The 18675-nt window shown below is 45.6% G+C and overlaps 1 protein-coding gene across 3 annotated transcripts in view; it reads right to left on the reverse strand.

The window, feature by feature from the left end:
- Positions 1-18675, reverse strand: part of KMT2B (lysine methyltransferase 2B) — a 55842-nt gene that overhangs the window by 12719 nt on the left and 24448 nt on the right. For 2 of the 3 annotated variants that reach the window (XM_088140022.1, XM_088140020.1), the window contains exons 8-26: positions 17119-17364; positions 16514-16626; positions 16045-16143; positions 14150-14263; positions 13762-13908; positions 12032-12127; positions 11793-11910; positions 9129-9242; positions 8401-8585; positions 7485-7577; positions 7305-7394; positions 6575-6648; positions 5577-5701; positions 5042-5145; positions 4474-4611; positions 3518-3676; positions 3147-3267; positions 1480-1558; positions 162-322 (exon numbers count right to left, since the gene is read on the reverse strand). In XM_088140022.1, the coding sequence (XP_087996148.1) occupies positions 162-322; positions 1480-1558; positions 3147-3267; positions 3518-3676; positions 4474-4611; positions 5042-5145; positions 5577-5701; positions 6575-6648; positions 7305-7394; positions 7485-7577; positions 8401-8585; positions 9129-9242; positions 11793-11910; positions 12032-12127; positions 13762-13908; positions 14150-14263; positions 16045-16143; positions 16514-16626; positions 17119-17364 (2376 nt within the window). The remainder of the gene's footprint in view (positions 1-161; positions 323-1479; positions 1559-3146; positions 3268-3517; positions 3677-4473; positions 4612-5041; positions 5146-5576; positions 5702-6574; positions 6649-7304; positions 7395-7484; positions 7578-8400; positions 8586-9128; positions 9243-11792; positions 11911-12031; positions 12128-13761; positions 13909-14149; positions 14264-16044; positions 16144-16513; positions 16627-17118; positions 17365-18675) is intronic. The other variant, XM_088140021.1, reaches the window with a different exon arrangement.

The following is an 18675-nucleotide window of genomic DNA, read 5'->3' on the forward strand; positions in this document are numbered from 1 at the left end:
AGTAGAAGGACTGCAGAATTATCCAATGAGTTTGCTGAGCTGGCTCCAAACCCCTATCCTCCATCATTAAGGGATGCAGAAAATGATCTGTCACGTTTCTGCACTAGATGGGAAAATGAAATCCAAAACAGATCTAGAAATTAGGTCCAGACCGGACTCACCTACAGGAGCAGCAGGGCTGTGTACAATAGTGTGGTTCTCTTCCTGCATTCCCGAGGCGTCTGGCTCTTCTTGGCTCAGCTTTGGCCGATATTCCAGGACCCGGCAGGTATATCGGCACCGCTTACGGGCATCCACTGTGCTCCAATATATTCTGGAACATCTGGTAGGGTTATGTTCAGAAGGAAGCAAAGAATCTCTGTACCTCCTTGGTCTAAGCAGCAGGATGCCTAGGAATCATGCATCTTCCTGCTAGAGAAGAGGTGGGCAACCTGCAATCCCTAATACTTTTTTGTGGTCCCCTAAATACTATTGTTGAAATTTTGCAGCATGGTTTCCTGCCATCAGGAGAGAGAAAATAATTAAACATTATAATCAAGCCTTAAGCCTGTCTTAAGTCCTAAGAGAAGCTTAATGTGCTTAAAAACAAGGACCTCCAACATGCCACAAAACTGGAGGAGGGGGGTGGTTAAAAAAAAATCCTGGCCTGATTCCATTTTTAAAAAAATCCTCCATCACATGCTACCAAAGATGTGCTCTTCCCTCTCTAAAGGGACAATCACTCTTTTCCAATCTGGTACCCTCCAGATGTGTAGGGCTGCATCTCCTAGCATCCCTAACTAACGTGGCTATTCAGGGAGCTTTTTTAGAGGCTAGATAAAGAACTAGTATCTTTTTCAGGAGTGTATTCATAGCAGGCATTTTGGCACTGGGGCTTAGGTAAAGACATGCATGCATTTGGAAAGGAATATGCATCTGGCTTTGCGCTCACAATCACTATTGCAGATGAGAATCTCTTTATTCCTCAAAATACGCTGAAAGTATGCTACGGAAAAAGGAGTGGAAGGTTCAACTTCTCTTCAGCCACCCTGCCAGCAAGTGCCGAAAGCGTAAGTTCAGAGGGCAAACTAATCCTTGCTAAGCAAGCGAATCTCAGCCTGTCTCTCTCCAATCAAATCCTTTGTACTTTCTCATTCTAAACGTCTCCATCACTTTCACTAACCTTGGACCTCAATATGCCAAGAGGATCCTGTAGTAACTAAATAGCAAGCCATCTTTTAGGGAAGCAGACAGAGTTCATTGTGTAGGTTTTGCCTGAGAACGTATAATGGGATGATACTCCCCTAGCAGCAACAGCTACTGAAAAATGTCTGGGGTCCTTAACAAAAAATAGGGCACTCAGATAACATCGATCATGTCTCAGTTCATATTACGTATCATCCCACGCGCCTATAACCAGACGTCCATTCTGGCTCTTCAGGATCCCACCAAAGGATGGAATATGACACTGCAACCAACGTCTCAGAAGTGGATACTCACTGGTAGCCTACAGGTAAAAGCCGTCCCTCACATTCTGACAGGTCCGTCAGCATCCCCAAGCTATCGATCTTCATGGAACCTGACAGCAGAGACAAGATTTGGGAAGCTGTTAAGGCTAGCTGAGCAGGAGAGAATCCAACATGCTTCACCAACCGGGCAAAAGTTACTGTGAAATTCTGCTGTGGGTGTCTCTGGTTTCCATGGGGCTTGCACCCAAGAACGTCCCAGTGGGTGGTGGCCCATGGAAATAAACGGGGGCAGGATGAGAAGGATGGGAAAGAGTTTTCTACCTCGGGCTACCCATGCTGGTAATGCTGCACAGCATGTACGAAGACAGAAAGCTGCCTGGTAGAGAGTCAGACCACTCGTTCATCAAGCTATGTATCGTCTATACTGACTGGCAGACACTCTCCAAGGTGTCAGGCAGGGGACTTTCCCAGCCCTACCTGGAGATGATGGGACTGAACTTGGGACTTTCTGCATGCAAATCAGCTGCTCTACCACTGAGCTACAGCCCTTCCTGCAAAAAGAACATAGGAAGCAGTCTTCAACAGAGTCGGAGCCCTCTGCCATCCTATTCAACACTACCTGCACCTGCTGGGAGAGACTCTCAAGGTGGCAGGCAGGGGATCTTCCCAGCCTTATCCAAGGATGCCAAGATGGATGCTGAGTCAGCCTCTCCCCATTTGCAATGGGCCCCAAACCCCCTCCCCCTTGCATTCCCAACTAGCAACCTGAATTTAGTTCCCCACCCACAAAAATTAAACAAAACAAGCCGCCAGACAAAAGCAGAGTTCCTGGGAAGCCAAGAACTGGGAGCAGGGGTGGAGGGGTATAATCCCATGCAGATATTTAAAGAGATCTATCTATTTATTTACAATATTTGGAGACTGCCCTATTGTGAGACTCTTAGGATCTAAAGAGAGATTCCCGGATAGACTGCACAAATTTAAAATCAATACAATATTAAAAGATCAAATATCACGTGCAATAAAATTGAGAGGGATTAAAGCATGCCACTGACTAAAATGACAATAATTTTAATTGCCCAGTCAAATAAAAAGATTTTATCCTGAAACAGTATGGGTAGCAGGTACGCCTTCAAAATGCCATTCCACAACTGAAGAACTGCTACCGAGAGGACCTTTTCTGTTCTTCTCTAGTTGGCATGTAGACAGGCGCCAACTTGGCTATCAGTGCAGCTCTTGGAGGCAACATTTTCTCCAATATTCCCACCCACCCCTTCCCACACATACATAGCCATGGAGGCCACCAAGAACAGGTTTAATTCTAACTCCAGGGATGGGAGCTTGTCTTTTATCCCATGACCATGAATTGCTCCCATTCACTTTCATGGGGGGGGAAAAAAAGCACTACTAGAGGGGTGGAAACCATTATCTTGGAAACAAGGTGGCCTGAATTCATCACACCTCCACCACCGTGCAATGCTTCTATGCAATCTAAGGATGGGCGCTGCCAGAATGGAAGAGATGAACATGAGGGGCTGCAGAGACACTTGCAGATCAGGTCTTCTTTAAGCTTAAACCAGCCAGTCTTTCCCACATCCTCCATGAGAACCACCACCTTATGGGAGAAGAAAAGCTCATCCACTCTGGATCCCAATGCTTCCTTAGCACACCACTGCGCTTTTGCATCCCATCAAGTACCTATCATCATGTGGATGGTATCCGGCTCTAGGCCCACCATAAATTTCCTCTTGAAGCTGATTCCCTCAAAGTCGACATAGACACGCCGTAGGACATCAAACCCGTCTTCAGCAACTATCTCCTAGAGGGCAGGCAGACATGACAGCTAAACACACTGCTTAACTGTATTCGTGAATGTCAGCAGCACGCCCCCTTTGGCAGATCGCTTTGGAAGGCACACCTATGGAAAACCCAGCTCGCTCTTCCAGCTTTTCAAAGGCCAGAAGTGAGGCAACTGTCCCAGCCATGATCCTTTGATCCTAGCATGAATGGAAATTCCTCCATTCTTCCACCTTCCCCCCCCCCCGCAGCTCTCCTGCCCCCTCCTTTACCGTTCCATCCAGGAGGTCAACGTGCTTCTGGCAGAAAACTTTTTTGTCATCCTGGAAGGTACAATGGCAGAGGCGGGCACACATGAAGTGGTAGTTACTGAGACATGCAGAGAGGCAGCAGCCAACCGTGGCCCCAGTGCGTTGACAGTGTTCACAGCGCTAAAGCAGGAAAAGACAGGTATGTCAAGGACAGGGTGGCGATGTCAGTGTAGCAGGCCAAAAATATGGCACTACAGATGATGCCAAAAGGCTGCAGCTGATCCAAGAGAAAGGCCTACCAGTCACTAATGAGTTTGCTGTCATCTGATCAAAAATATTTTTTGTGGTGTGCACACAAAGAAACACATATACATGCACACTTCCACACCCTCCTTTCTCTACTATCTCCCCCACATCATTAAGCAAGCCCTGTCAGCTACAAAAAATTGGTATGGCAATCTTATAGTCTACTCAACTTCTTCTTAAGATCAATAATGCTAGGTGAAATCCTCTGAAAATAGGATTCCAAATGGTCTTTCAGTGCCACCCCAAAGGGTGAAAGTTTTGCTTTCGTTTTAGCTCAGACTGAGATGCTGGACTGGATACAGCTAGACATCTGTTCTGGTCCACTTTTGAGTCTTTTGGGCTCAAGTAGAATTTACACCAGCACTCCTGTTGAAGCTGTAGCAGATCTTCCAGCATCAGCAGCTGGGGTACTACTGTGTTACCTGACTTGGAAAATCCTGTCTGAACAACAGATCTAATAACAATTCTGGTTATGATTCCACCACTCCCATCCGGTGCAACAATCCATATTATAACATTTACATCCTGTATAAAATGTACCATAATGCACTGACCAAGTGATCTGTAATGAAACCAAAATGATTTCAAGTTGTGCTTCCACTAGGAAGGGCCTATCCTTGCTCCCCTTCTGATGGACTTGGCAGAGTAGAACAGGAATGGCCCAAACTCACCATTTGCCGGCCTCGAGCCACAGCAGCATGTACATTCTTCAAGGAGCCATCATTCTCCTCAAAGACCTCTGCTGACCAGATGGCACAGTTGACATGAGTCCATTCATTTTGGCCAATGTACAGCAGCCTCCCTGCATCCTAGAGGGAAAAGATCTGAATGAGAAGTGATGTGTCTGGTTTTGGATTAATATGATTTGTGAACCCAAACATGGTTGGTTGCTTAGTGTTATGTGTAAATCTGGGCATTATGGCTTGTTCAACAGACCACGCTGGTGCAGCAAACCAAATCAGAACTCTGGTGGTCCCCAGTCCCCTATTTCTTTATTCCAAATGCCATTTACTTAGCTCAAAGTGCATCACGTGAATGCCAATGTTCAGTGGTTAGAGCACCTGCACCTTCCAACAACGGCTATCATCAGGATCAGAGCCAGCATGCTATGGCGTATCTGTTGTTGGAGAACTAATATGGGACAGTACATCTACACTAATGTCTTCCTTGTAGGCTTCCCTGAGGTTGGCCGTTACAGGAGCAAAGGCCTTTGGGTTGAACCAGCAGGACCACTTTTACCTTGGAAGGAGCATCTCCATACTGAAGACAGAGGGCACACTGTCTCTTATCCTCAGGGTCAGCCAACAGCTGCTGTGGAGAGACATGCTCTGCATCTTTCCCAGCTACAGGGAGAGAAAGAAAAGCATTGGATTTTGATCTCCACTCCCTAGAGCCCCTTTCTTCAGAGCACATGTTCCTGAAAAGTAGGCAGGATCTTTATTCCACAGAAGGAACTCCAGAGCACCTTCAAGTACAATCAGAAAGACCAGCCTTCTACCCTTCCAATATGCTTGACTACAACTCTCATACTCTTCAGATAGTGTGGTGCTGGCTGGAAAAAATGGACTTTGTAATCCAGCATATTTGGAGAGTGCTGGATTGCAGAAGGCTGCTGCAGGCAGCATTGGAACAGTGGTCTGACTCAAAAGAAGGCAGTGTCATAGGTTCTCTATGTGTAGGAGAGATATGGAGAGAGAAGGAAGCCCTCTTGAGCAACTGTCAGGCTGAAGAGGTCTGCAAGCCAAGAGAAAACGCCTGCCCATTGAGGCCTTACCCATATTTTCAGGGCCAGCAGAACTCAGATGGCTGTTGGCAGCTGAGCTGACCTCTTGAGGTTGCCTCCACTGAGCATAGATGTGGTCAGAGGAAGGAGGCAGAACTGCATTGGGAAGCATGCCACTGTCAGAGGAGAGGGGAAAGAAAACAGGAAACCATCAGAAGCTGCAGATGCTATTCAACATGAATTTCATTATAAAATAGGTATGGGTTGCATCAGGCCACCCAAACGTTGTTCCCAGTATCCCTCACTGTTGATCGAGCTTGCTGGAATTGAGGGGAATCAAAGGTCAGCAAGAGGTGAAAGGTTCCAGGAATCTTGCTCAAGGGGACTTGCTAACTGTAGTCTGAAAAATGCAAGATTCTGCACTGAAAATAAAACATAATTTTTGCATCTGGGCTTTGCTCTCTTTTCCCCTTGGGTTCTTTACTTGCCCTTTTCATAAAAAGGTGGGTCAGGGAAACAAGTGTAAACATTTGAAATGAAAGGGGAGAGAAGAACTGGGCATGAAATCCGCCGTGGCACCTAGCAAACAATTCCTGTGGCACACTGCACAGTAACTACTGCCATGGATTCAGTAGCAATCATCTACTGGCCTCAGTTCCAGATCTATAAAATGGGAATAGCATCTTGCATTAGGAGACAGTTGCAAGAAGATGGCTGGTTAAACATTACTTTACATAGAAAGTATTACGTGTGCTGTGTATACTTAATTCCCTCGTATCCAAGCTCTGCTCAATTTCCTTGTGTTAGCTGAAACTTTTGAAGAAAAAGAAGACTGTACTAGTGGTTCTTTTTAAAAGTTCCTCTGTAGCCTTAGTCTTTTCTTAAACTCTGTGGAGGAACTTCCATACTATAGATTCATGGTGCGCCAAATTCATTTCATGGCATAACTAAAGGGCTCCCTGCCTCCAACAGCCCCAATCTGAAAGATACCACATCCCCCAATATGATTTTGGAAAAGACTTCCATGCTTTTGGCTCCTGAGCACTCACTTGGGAAGGGAGCTGTTGCGGGTCCAGTGCTTCGCATCCTGAGCATCAAACCAACTGAAATACTTTCCCATCAGCTGGAAAGGCAAGACAGAGGTGCTCAGAAGGCTATGCAGAGAGGCAGCAGGTCACGTGCAACCAAACAAACAAGAACCGTTCCAAGCTCAGGACAAAAACTTGCAAACCCGGGATACTTACTTCCAAACTTGAAATACTCTAAACAGCTGTTCTAACTTGGAACAGTTTGCCTAACCCTTACAGATGTTACACATAGCTATAGGAGAGAAGGCAGGTGAGGCTAAGATGGAACAGATATGCATACATTGTCAGGCCCAGCCCAAGAACAACGATGAAGCAGTCCAGTCCAGTCCAGTCCAGTCCAGTCCAGTCCAGTCCAGTCCAGTCCCTTTATTAGCTTACACCTTATAGACAGAATCTTGCCAAACTAAATCTATACTGCAGCAACTAGTGGAAATACCCTGGGAGATTCTAGGGAGCGGCTATCCTGAACCTCTTTCGCTTCCCACACTCCTCCTGCGGACTACGCTGCCTCTTGCCTCCTCCTGCCTCCTGGAATGCACCCCCTCCTCTCAATAGCCTTGATCTCCCACATCAGTCTCCTCCTCACAGATACATTCCATCACATACATGCACATTCACACCCCTTTATTTTAACACTCAATTAATTCAAGAGAGCATCTCCCACCACCAACAGGTGAGAACGAGCGGGTACCTCAATGTAGAGTGCCCTTGCAGTGCGGATGACCTGCTCTTCCTCTGTTTGTCCTAATAGGACTCCCACCATGTCCTCATTGAAGCTGTGCTGCAGAGAGAGAAAGCAGATCAGTAAAGGTCACAAGCCTAGCCCCCACTCTCCGCCTCTAGCCTGGAATTCTCTTTTTTCAACACTCACCACAGACGAGTAATGCCCCTGTTCAAAGAGCTTGTTGACAGTGCGTAGGTCACAGGGCCGGAGGTGAACTTTCACACCATCATCCGGGCAGCACTGCCGAGAGCGAAGGAGTGGAGAAAATGTGCTGTTGTCAACTGGCTTACAATTTCCACCTGCCAGCCCATACGCCACATTCTCCTATGCCAAAACTTCTTCCAAGGTAAGAGAATTTTGCGAAACAACAGCAACATGCAAGCAACCTTTAGACCAGCCTTCTCCAACCTGGGCACCCTCCACATAGGTAGACTTAAAAGTCCCAGTGTTCCCCAATCAATATGGACACTAAGAAGAATTCATACATCTGGCAAGCATTAAGGCTGGGGAAGGACCAGAACATCAGCACCAGGAGCAGCAGAACTAATGCTTCCACATAAATGGTGCAGCCACTGAGAAAACCTTGTAGCCGCCAACCGCCACGCCACATAACTATAAGAGGGGTTTAGCAACCAATCTTAAAACACGGGTGAATTCACCTGGAAAGAAACAGCCTTTCAAATGGTTAGGCCCCAATCCATATATGGCTTAAAATAACGACAACTGGCATATCTGCATTTATGTATTTATTTATTTGGTTTAGGCACCGCCCAACTCCAGTCAACTTTGGGGCAGCTCGTTGCATAAAAGCAAACAACAGATACACAAAAAGCATGTAACAATAATAATAACCAGATGGCAGAACCAATCAACCAGACAAATATTTCGTACACCCACAAGGGGCTCCAACCACCCCAACCCAATACCTGGGAGAATGCCTGCCAAACCGATCGGCAGCTGGTGCATTTGGGTCACACACTGCACTTTGCACTACCAGATTTTGTTGGGGAAGGAGAGAAAATAGAGAAGAAATTGCTCCTACCCGCCGCTCCAGCCACCATACCTGTGCACACTGCATCAGTGGGGTCACACACTTGGAGCCTAGCAATCCTTGAAGCACTTGCCGCAGTCCTTTGCGCAGCTCTGAGTTAAGGACCTCTCGCCACTTGGTCTTATCACTGCCACAGCAGGGCCGGCATGCATACACCACGCTCTCCGGCAGGTTAGACAAGATCTCATAGCCCTCATCTGGAAGAGACAGGGAAGGAGCACATGCCTCATGCTCACGCCTAAGCTGAATGACACTCAATTTTTCTCAAGTCTTCTTGATACCGGCTGCACTACTAAGCTAGATTTATAGCCAATGCGAAACCCAGCTGGGGGAACCCAGAAAAGGGAAAACACCAGAAAGGATACACAATTCTAAAAAAAGACACAACCCTTACCTCTGCTACAACTCTTCTGCTACCATCAGAGTTTTCCCCATATAATATCTAGATTCAGACTTTATGCCAAGTTTAGCGTTATGTCTAAGGTTAACTCTGACTTTTAAAAGAATCGTTTATGGTTTAGAACTACCTGACTGAACCCAGTTGTTCAACACCCTGGTTGAAACGATAGATTAGTGTGATGACTGAAACCCAGTCTGGAAGAAAAGGAGAGATTGTAGGGCAGCAGCAGCAGCGAGATCCACCTTCTTAGGCCTAGCACCTTCCAAGTGTGGATGGACTACAGAGCGGCTTGTCCCTAGTCAGCCTCCTGAACTAAACCATGTTGCTCCGGATCACAAACCTGAAAGTCCCTCGCACTTGGCATGAACCCAGTGGTCACACTTGGCACACTGCATCATCTTGCTCTCATAGTCATTGTCTTCGTAACAGTGCAAGCAGATAGGGCAGTAGTTCCCTGCATGAGGAACAGAGACCAGATTAAGGGATATGATGTACTCATCCAGCTTCTGAAAAGGATGTTAAAATTTCAGTGTTTGCTCTGTTTATACCCTGTACTTCAGTACCCAAACAATATTCAGACTGAAACATCACTAAAAGCAGAATAGAAACTGCTGGCCACAAAGTAGAATAATAACCATGCCTCGATGTAGAAACAGAACATGCTTAAAAGGTTGAAGAATTAAACCATCTTTGCCTAGCACCTGAAAATAGCCAGTGGAGTGTAGTGGCGAAAGTGTGGGCTAGAACTGGGGAGACTCAGGTTCAAGTCTATTCTGAGTGACTTTGGGCCAGCCATTCTCTCTTAGCCCAACCTACCTTACAGGGTTGTTCCTGTGCGGAAAATTGGTAAAAGAAGTAACCTATAAATCTGTAAAAATATAGGTATGCATAGGCAAGAAGAATTATCTTGTATGGGGTAGTGGTTAAAGCAGTGTTTCTCAACCTTAGCAACTTTAAGGTATGTGGACTTCAACTCCCAGAATTCCCTAGCCCGCATGGCTGGCTGGGGAATTCTGGGAGTTGAAGTCCACGCATCTTAAAGTTGCCAAGGTTGAGAAACACTGGGTTAAAGGGTTGGACTGGGACCAGAGACATCCAGGTTCTAGTCTACTCTCAGACATGGAAGCTCACTGGATGACTCTGGGCCAGACTCTTTCTCTCAGCCCAACCTACCTTACAGGGTTGCTGTTGTGAGGAAAGATCAGAGGAGAGAGTGTTCTGTATGCCACCTTGAGCTCCTGGATAAAAGGCTGGATTGATTGATTGATTGATTGATTGATTGATTGATTGATTGATTCATTCATTCATTCATTCATTCATTCACGCCTGTATGTCAGGCAAACCTCCCTGGGAAAATCTTTCCAAAGGCTTGAGAACAATTCACAAAAAGATTTTTTCACTCTCTAGTATTAGCCTTTGCACCTTGGAGGACAGCCTCAGTGCTATGGGAGAAGGCAGTTCAACAAATATCTGTATCCCAAGATAAGTATGATTCTTCCCATTTAGGGCTACTCCAAAAATGATGCAGACTATGCTACTTCAGACAATTATATGTTGGTTTATCTAAACATATTAAGCAAAGATAGCAGAACTGCATATCTGTATGGTATATTTTTGGAATGGTGCATCATCCTTTTGCAGTGATCAAAAGTCTTCAATTAACATTTCCACTCAACATTTCCTGAACTTAGAACTATAGTTTCCAGCTATAGAACAAGGGTACTAATGTTGAGAGATATGATCCATCTGAATACATCACTATGTATACAAATGAACATGCAAGATGTGGACTCCTTCACAGGGCTCCTTCCAACAAAACCTAGACCTCAAGGCTTTCCAAACTCCCAGTCCTAGCAAGTTCCAAGTTGATTCAAAGGTATTGCAGACATATTTTTAATCATACGTACATACTCATTTTGCTATTCTCTTTTAGGTAAGCAAAATTATGCAAAGCACAGACAAGGAATAAGAAATAGTAAACCAAAGGAATAAAAGAGATGAGATAAGGAAAAAGAAAAGGAAACACTTAGCTTAGTTTACATCAACACCATTGATTATATCTCTCTGTAACTTTGCTTGCATGTCCATACAACATTTGTACACTGCTTTTTGTTCCTTCAACTTTTCACCTCTCCCTTTCTGACTCTTCCTTTCAACTCAGTCCAACTACAACTTTCTTGTTTTTCCTCTTCCTCTCAACCCACTGACTTTCCTTCATATATTTATTTATGTTGCAATTACATTCTCTCAATATAATCAAACTGCTCACTATGCTTCTGTTACTCTGGTCATTCCATTTTGCATTCAGTCCAAATTGATTCGGTACCCATTCCTTTTTTGCCCTATCATTTCTTGTTTTACCACACACACTTCTTAAATGTCCCATTCCCACTGCATTCAACATACTTTTACACGTCTCCTGACAAATCCAAAATTCACTTCCGTATAACCAAGTGGGTGAAAGCCCACATCCTAACCTTTTTCACTCCTTTAGACACACATTCATTCTTGCAGCAGACCACATACTATCCACTCAATTTCTACCAACATGTACATGTCTTAAAAGTCTCCATTTCCCCAAATTTAGTAAGCATTCTATCAGGGTATCCAAATTCATCTACTTGCTCTAGGTTTTTTACCACTTATTGTAACCTGCAATTATTCACTCCATTCTAACCTTCTAATCCCCAACCCCACCTCCAAATGTTGGTCTGTGGTACATTAATTTTCAGATCTATATACTGCACTGCATCATACAATCTCTTGAACATTCAGTGCAAATCATTCAGATCCTTAGCCTATAACACATCATTTGCATACAAAAGGATACGTACATTCTTGCTCCCATCCAACACACCTCCAATGTCACCATAAGTATACATTTGTCCATAAATTCACTAAACATATGTCCTTGTTACTCCCGGCATGATACTGAACCATTTGCTAAGTGTTCCATTTAAAACGGAAACTTCTGAAACTTTTCAGAGTATTCTGCTACACTCACCTTTATCATACAGCACAGAACAGGCAGAGCAGAGACTGTAATCACTGGACCATTCCGTGTCCCAGTTCTTCCCTGGTGCTGTCCCACAGCTTTTGCAGCGGATGCAGGCTGAACAGATCTGAAGGAGGTAAAGGAAAATAAATCCACAGCTGCAATGTAGGGACGAGTGAGCCTAGCATATAATGGCTGGAGGGTTGACTCCCCCTCACCCCCACTCTTTCCAGTCTGCAGATACTTACCCAACCCTTCCTCTTACGGAAGGGTTTGGTGGGATAGTTGGGCCCAAGGCAGGCCAGGTGATAACAGTTCCTGCAGCGCTCACACTCCAGCAGTTGCTGTAGCAGGTTATAGAAGAAAGAGAGGAAGGGAGAGGGGGGGAAAATCAAGGTGCTACCCATGTATTTGGAATTGGAATCCTTCACATCTCCTAACTAACTGAGAATTCTGATGAGAAATACAAAATGTGCAGAAGATGGAGAAGAAAACAAAACAGAGAGCTAAACATAAAAGCTATGTAAGAAAATCAGGTCCTTAGAATTCTTATTAAAAAAAAAGGTCAAATCTTTACATTCATGACAAAGATGTTTCTCCTTATTCTACCCAAAAGCCTGCCCAGCCTGCCATGTTGTGGGCACTATTTAACCCACCTTTCATCTTTTCAAACTGGCACCATCATTCTCCCCCTATTCCACGCACAGCAATAATACTGCCACTTTCTGCTCCTCTTCCTCTAACACCCCTCCCCTACTTACTTCTGCTTGTCCTTGCTGTATATGTTGCTTTAAAAAAAAACAACCCTTGCAGAAATACCTCTCTTCCATGTCAGTTGAGAATTCTTTGGCTGTAATAACTTCTCATTTATTGTGCTTCTGGTAGTGCAAGCTAGCCTCCAATGCTGGTTTATTTATTTACTGGGCTTCTATGCTGCTCTAACTCTGAGTGGCTTATTGGATGACAACAGTGGCAGCTTAGAACATGCTTCAAACGTGCTGGGAGATGAGATGGGAAAATTGCCAGCCTGACTGAGGTTACAATCTGGCAAATGGGAGGGCAACTGAGGATACCGAAAGGGCCTGAGGAGGTGGGGAGCAGACACACAGAGCAGTGTTTTTCAACTTCGGCCACTTTAAGATGTGTGGACTATAATTCCCAGAATTCCCTAGCCAGCATGCCAAGGTTGAGAAACACTGAGACAGAGGGACAAAAGACCCAAAGCTGGCAGAAGACTCAAAGGAAAAGTCTGAGACACAGTGAAGGAGCATTCTGAAATTCTGCATTTGGTCAACTGTTAGCTGTCATAAGTGCACAAAAGTAGAAAAATGGAATATAAATCAATTAACAGATTAAATTAATTTTATGGGTGAGAGGGAAGAGGGAGGAGGAGAGCACCAGGGAGGCAAATCAAGATTCAAGTCAGCTAAAAGGGACCCAGTGAAGACATCTGGTAGATGGAGCATTCATGTTAAGCAAGTCAAGAGTTAAGAAAATAATAGGATGAAGCGTAAGTACCCATATGGCTCTAGAAAAAGGAGAGACGGTATGCTTGTGAAAGGAAGGAAGTGTGGTGGCAAAAGAGGAAGCCAAAGGAGGATGGGATTACTGCTTTCTGAGATCTCAGCTTGTTGTCGCTTCTACTATTGCTGCACGTGCCTATTTTCTGGTTACATTTCCTGAGTCTGGGCTTAAGAAGAGGAAGGCCCCACAAACTCTCTCCCCACAATCTGAAGCAGGAGGTGAAGGCCAAGGAGCAGGATGTCACCAACCGATTTAAAGTCACTTTCCTGGCCCTTCAAATCCTGCTTCTCTGAGCCTGAAAAAGCTAAGAGCATTGCCATTTCCAGAATGCTGATCCCTGCACCACGTGCACATACTGTTGGGTGATGCAATCATGGACCGTTACATTCCTGTTAGCAGAAGCGGCCCAGACAAAAATATTCCCTGCACAGAGGGCGCACACACACTTCCTTACCTTGGATGCTTTGTTTTTGCGGTCACAGACGTAACAGAACTTGCAACGGCGGCAACACCAGCTTTCCTCCTGCTCGGGCAGTGGCTGTTCATCCTCCTCCAGGCAGAAGACATGGAAAGGGTCACAACATACCTGGCAGTACAGAAGCTGCAGAACATGCAGCGAGCAGTCATGTTAGCAATCCTACATCCACGGAAACAGGAAACGCGGTATCTTTGAACCCTCTTTTATCTGAACCCCAAAGCCCCACCCAATTCCAAAGGCAAAAGGAGTCTTGTGCGCAACTCCACCTTACCAACCCCAAATGGAAAAGAAAACCCTTCCCTCAAATTCCTATCTGGGGCAACTCGTGCCCCACATTCGGGTGCTTCTTAATTCTTAGTCACACCTGATGGAAGCCCTTGCTTGCACAGAGCAGGCATACCACCTGCGTGGTGACAGGTACGGAAGTGAGGATGCTGAGACCGCCCATCAGCCAGACATTCTCCAGGTCACAGTCTTCCTATAAGGCACACAAGCAGGGAAAAAAGTTTGCTGTAAAAGCTGTAGAGCCACATGCAAGAAGTCACTGAACTGACAGGGTTCCAAAACTATCTAGCCCTCTGGCAGGGGTCATAACAGAAAATAGGACTACAGGATAGGATACAACTGCCCTGTTTAGCAACCATTTGAAGTTATGACGGCGCAGAAAGAGTAACTGTAAGACCGGTCCTTGCGCTTATGACCATCACAGGTGTCAGGGTCAGCCCAAGAACAACAGCGAGACAGTCCAGAATCAGTTCAGCTCCTTTATTAGCTTACACCTAATAGACAGAATCTCGCCAGACTAATTCTAATCCCCAACAACAACCACCATAACCATGATGCCCTTAGGGAGGGGCCAGTCTCCTTCTCTTGACTTTCCCACACTCCAGCTGGGGGCTGAGGAGGTGCTTTCCCTGGAACCTCTCTTCCCCCTCCCGGCAACCTTGAAGTTCCATTCCAGAATCCTTCCCGCTATTGTCTTCCATCACAACAGCATTCCCACGGTCACGTGACTGAGATTAGGGTGGTTTGCAACCAGTGGGCATTTATGACCATCACAGTATCCCACTGTCACGTGATTGCTAGCTGCACACTTCACGGCTGGCTTCCAACAAGCAGAGTCAATGAGAAACTGACAGTAAAATTGGAAGTTATGGACATGTGATGTCTTACCATGTTGCTTGGCAACAGTCGCTGGTCCCAATTGTGGTTGTTAAATGAGGACTACCTGTATTTCCTATCTTCAGAAATCTCCCAGTTAAACAACCTCAACTGGCAAAGCTTCATTGATTCCATGTAGTTTCATTCCCAAGCAAAGGGAAGGGCTTGCACCCATTGTGATCCCTGTCTCCTCACTCAACTCATTTTATTTATAGACTGTTTCTACTAGAAGTGTGCGACAACACATGGTCACACCTTGTTGCTGTCTCCATAACGCAAATGTGCCTTTTCCTAAGCCCACACCTCTACCATGCAAGGCCAAGAAAAGATATATCTCCTTGAAGGAGTCATTGACTGATGCAGCAGGGTGGCCCATGCCAGATCTGAAGCAACTTTGCCTGCTTCAGCTCCAGATAACATATACTTCTAGTTTTTATACTGTTTTTCTGAAAAGTCCAAAAGCAGTAACAAAGGATTAAGCCTGAACATAATTAAATAGGACTGCAGCAATTTACAAAGGTAACTTTAAAAGGTATGCCTTGATTACTTCTTCTGACAGTAGAGAGAGGGAAGACCAATCAACATCAAAGGAAGTTTGTTCTGCAGTTTGGGAATGACACAGGAAAAAACCTTCTGTGCACTTAACCAAGCAGATGTGTAACAAGACAAATAGGCTCTCAGATTAACAGATCAAAAAAGAGGTTCAAAATTTTAAAACTAAAATGAACGTCTTATATTGAGTCAGGGAAACAACTAGGAACATTGGACTAACAAGGTTACAAAACTGTGCACCAGTACATAGATTAGCAGCCAAATCTTGTACCTGCTGAAACTGCAGAACAATTTTCAAGGACAGTCCTGTGTAGAGTGTGCTGCAGTAGTCTAGACCACAATTGTTCATGTCTAGTTCAACAATGTCTATAGGGCCACCTGAGTTAACAGGCATAAGGCTATAAATAACAGATTTAGGAACAGGTGCCAACTGAGATTTTGTTCCACCAGGGAATATGCTTTGAAGTCCAGTAGTTGCCAACACAACTTAGCTTTATATGCCGTTCTTTCAATTGGGTGTCTATGAGACAGATGCTCCCCCCTCACCTTGAAATCAACCCTGAGCCGATGGACTCCATCTGTGGATTTCTGCTTCCCATTCCAGCCATTGGAGATGGAGGGGAGTGAGGCAGAAGAAGGAATGTCCTGGGAAGGAGGGAGGGAAGAAGGAAAGATAGTGGCAGGTTAACAGAATATTCCCAGACATTCGCTGTATTTGCCTGTGGGATATACAATGCAGTCATCTGAGTATGAGAGCAGAAGAAATAAACTGATATGGGGGCGGGGAAGGAGGGATGAAGGAAGAACTGGCATCCTGTGCCATAAGGGAATTGCTGATTCTCCATGAATCTTGGTGTAAGAAAGAAAGTAACTTGGCCACTTGGCTCATACCCCAGTTCAAGAGCACAACACATAGCAGGTCCCTTGGAGTCCCTGATATATACTGTGCACCCTCCTGGGTTACAATACAAACAACAATAAAACCTTGCCCAAATGTGGATCTTGCCTCTCTCACCTTTTCTTGATGGCTCACCTTCTCCGGTTTCTTCCTGGCTTTCAACTGCACCACAGGCTGCAAAGAAGTTTTACGGGGCCGACTTTGCTCCTCGGAGTCCATGGGAAGCAAATCTGGAAACAAGGCGAAAGCAGCTTAGAACACCTTTTCTTCCCAGTCAGCTTTGTATCAAGTCTCAAACAGGATGAGAAGCTACTCTTCGTCTTGTAAGCACAAAACATAGCAACTCAGCTAGCCTCTAACCCAGAGATGCTATAAATCAAAGATAAATCTGAATCTGCTGGAGTTCTGGATTATCTATAGCTGAGCATCAAGTATTTCTGGCTTGCAGTAATGTCACCACCACACCATGAACAACCTCTCAGGTCCTATGTGTATTTTTGGTCACTCCCACCAACAGCCTCCTCTTAAGAAAATTCTGCCCATGATGGGCACCCCAACAACTGTATACGTGCCCTCAGAAGCCACAACTAGCCACAGCTTCAGATAAGTGTGAGAGCTTATTCTGTTGTACAACTGGAATAGAGGGCTATCAATAGGCACAGTAGTTGGCAAATCTCTACATGGATGTCATGGGACAAGCAACCCAAAAGCTCACATCTCACCTGAGTCCCGGGAAGATTTCCGGCGATGAGTGGCCGAGCCAGAGGCCAGCTCTGCGTCTGAGTCAGAGGATTCAAAGATGTCATATGAGGGCCTCTGCTTGACGCAGCGCCGGGCTGACTTACGCTGCAGCAAAGAGTCTTGCTCGGCAGTCTCTGTAGCCCCCAGCATGACTTCCCAGGGGGCTGGAAACTCCTCTTGAGAATCCTCTGAATCCCAGGGGGCGATGGGCTTCACTACTGTACGGCCTGAAGACAAAGGCATGGGTGAGCAGAGCCTTGCAGTCCGACTCTAGCAGCACATGGATGCTGAGCGGAAGGACCATTTCCTCCCATCCATCCCCACTGCACACTCCCCAATACTTGTTGTAAACACGATGGGGGGGGGGGAGAAAATGAATGCAAACACTTAAAATTAGGCATGCTACTTAATGCAATCTGCCTGCAATCCCAATGTGGCACAATGTGCTCTGAATGTCTGACCAGACCAAATTTCAGAAACTGGCTCAGCTCTGCAGCTCGGATAGGTGCCTGTGGTTCTAGCATCAACGCTCAGCCTCATCTACTGCTCAGGGCTGGAGGACTGACAAGGACTGAGAATAGATCTAGGGCTGCCAAAAGAAATGTTCTGTATCTCTTGCTGCAACTAGAAGGCATCTGGGTTCTTGCAGCCCAGGTTTACTATCTGTGAGAGGTGACAACTCTCATCTACCTTGGGGAAGAAGCAGGACCTCAACGGAATAAAGAACACATCTTGCCTCAGCTGTTGCCTTGCTTAGCGCTGACCCACCTAAGGGTTTCACCTATGACAAAGTCTACATTAGCTCACTTACCTTAGCTACAGCTCATCTTCCATCTATTGCAGCAATGCTTCAGCCCCCCCCCCGCCCCCTTCTGTCAGCAATCTATGTCTACAATCTCTACCTATCCCTGATGGAAATGGCTTTGAAGGGGCCCACTCTTCCTTTCTAAAAGGCTGGTAAATGGTCCTCCTCCTTACTCTCTCATTTCCAACACAAAAGAGATTTAAGCCTCTACAGCTAGGAGACAGGAGATAAGGGAAAACTAGGTGGGATTTCAGAGGCCATTACCACCTAAGTCATTGTTCATATCACACTGACCTTGGCCCAAGGCTCTGAGATCTTATAGGTCCAACTTCAGCTAGGCACTATGGGATTTACTCAAGAGCTAAAAGGTGCACTGGATGATAACTCTCCTTTGCCACAGCAAACCCAAGGAGCAATTTTCTGCCTCTTTAATAGTCATTGTCTACTTTCTCATATGCAGATGAAGTGGAATCAAGTCTCTGACCCTGACTCCACCCTCTTGAAGGTACCATCAAGACTTTTGTGTGCTTCTGCCATTGTTAATTAATTTCCACCCCTGTGCTGGTCCAGAAGTACAAGGGAATTAGAAATTCAAACAAAGGAAGGGGGGTGGAGGGCAAAAGCTCCTTGCCTCTGCTCCCTTTGTGGAAGCTGAAAAAGGCTGAAGAAGCACTGAAGAGGTAAGGCAGGAAAAAGATTCAGCATCTGGGAGAAACAGAGGGTTACCCACTGA

Source organism: Python bivittatus, unplaced genomic scaffold, assembly GCF_059951505.1.
Source record: "Python bivittatus isolate LINGU-HERP-01145 unplaced genomic scaffold, Pbiv_v1 ctg000310_np1212, whole genome shotgun sequence".
NCBI classification, from domain to species: Eukaryota; Metazoa; Chordata; class Lepidosauria; order Squamata; family Pythonidae; genus Python; species Python bivittatus.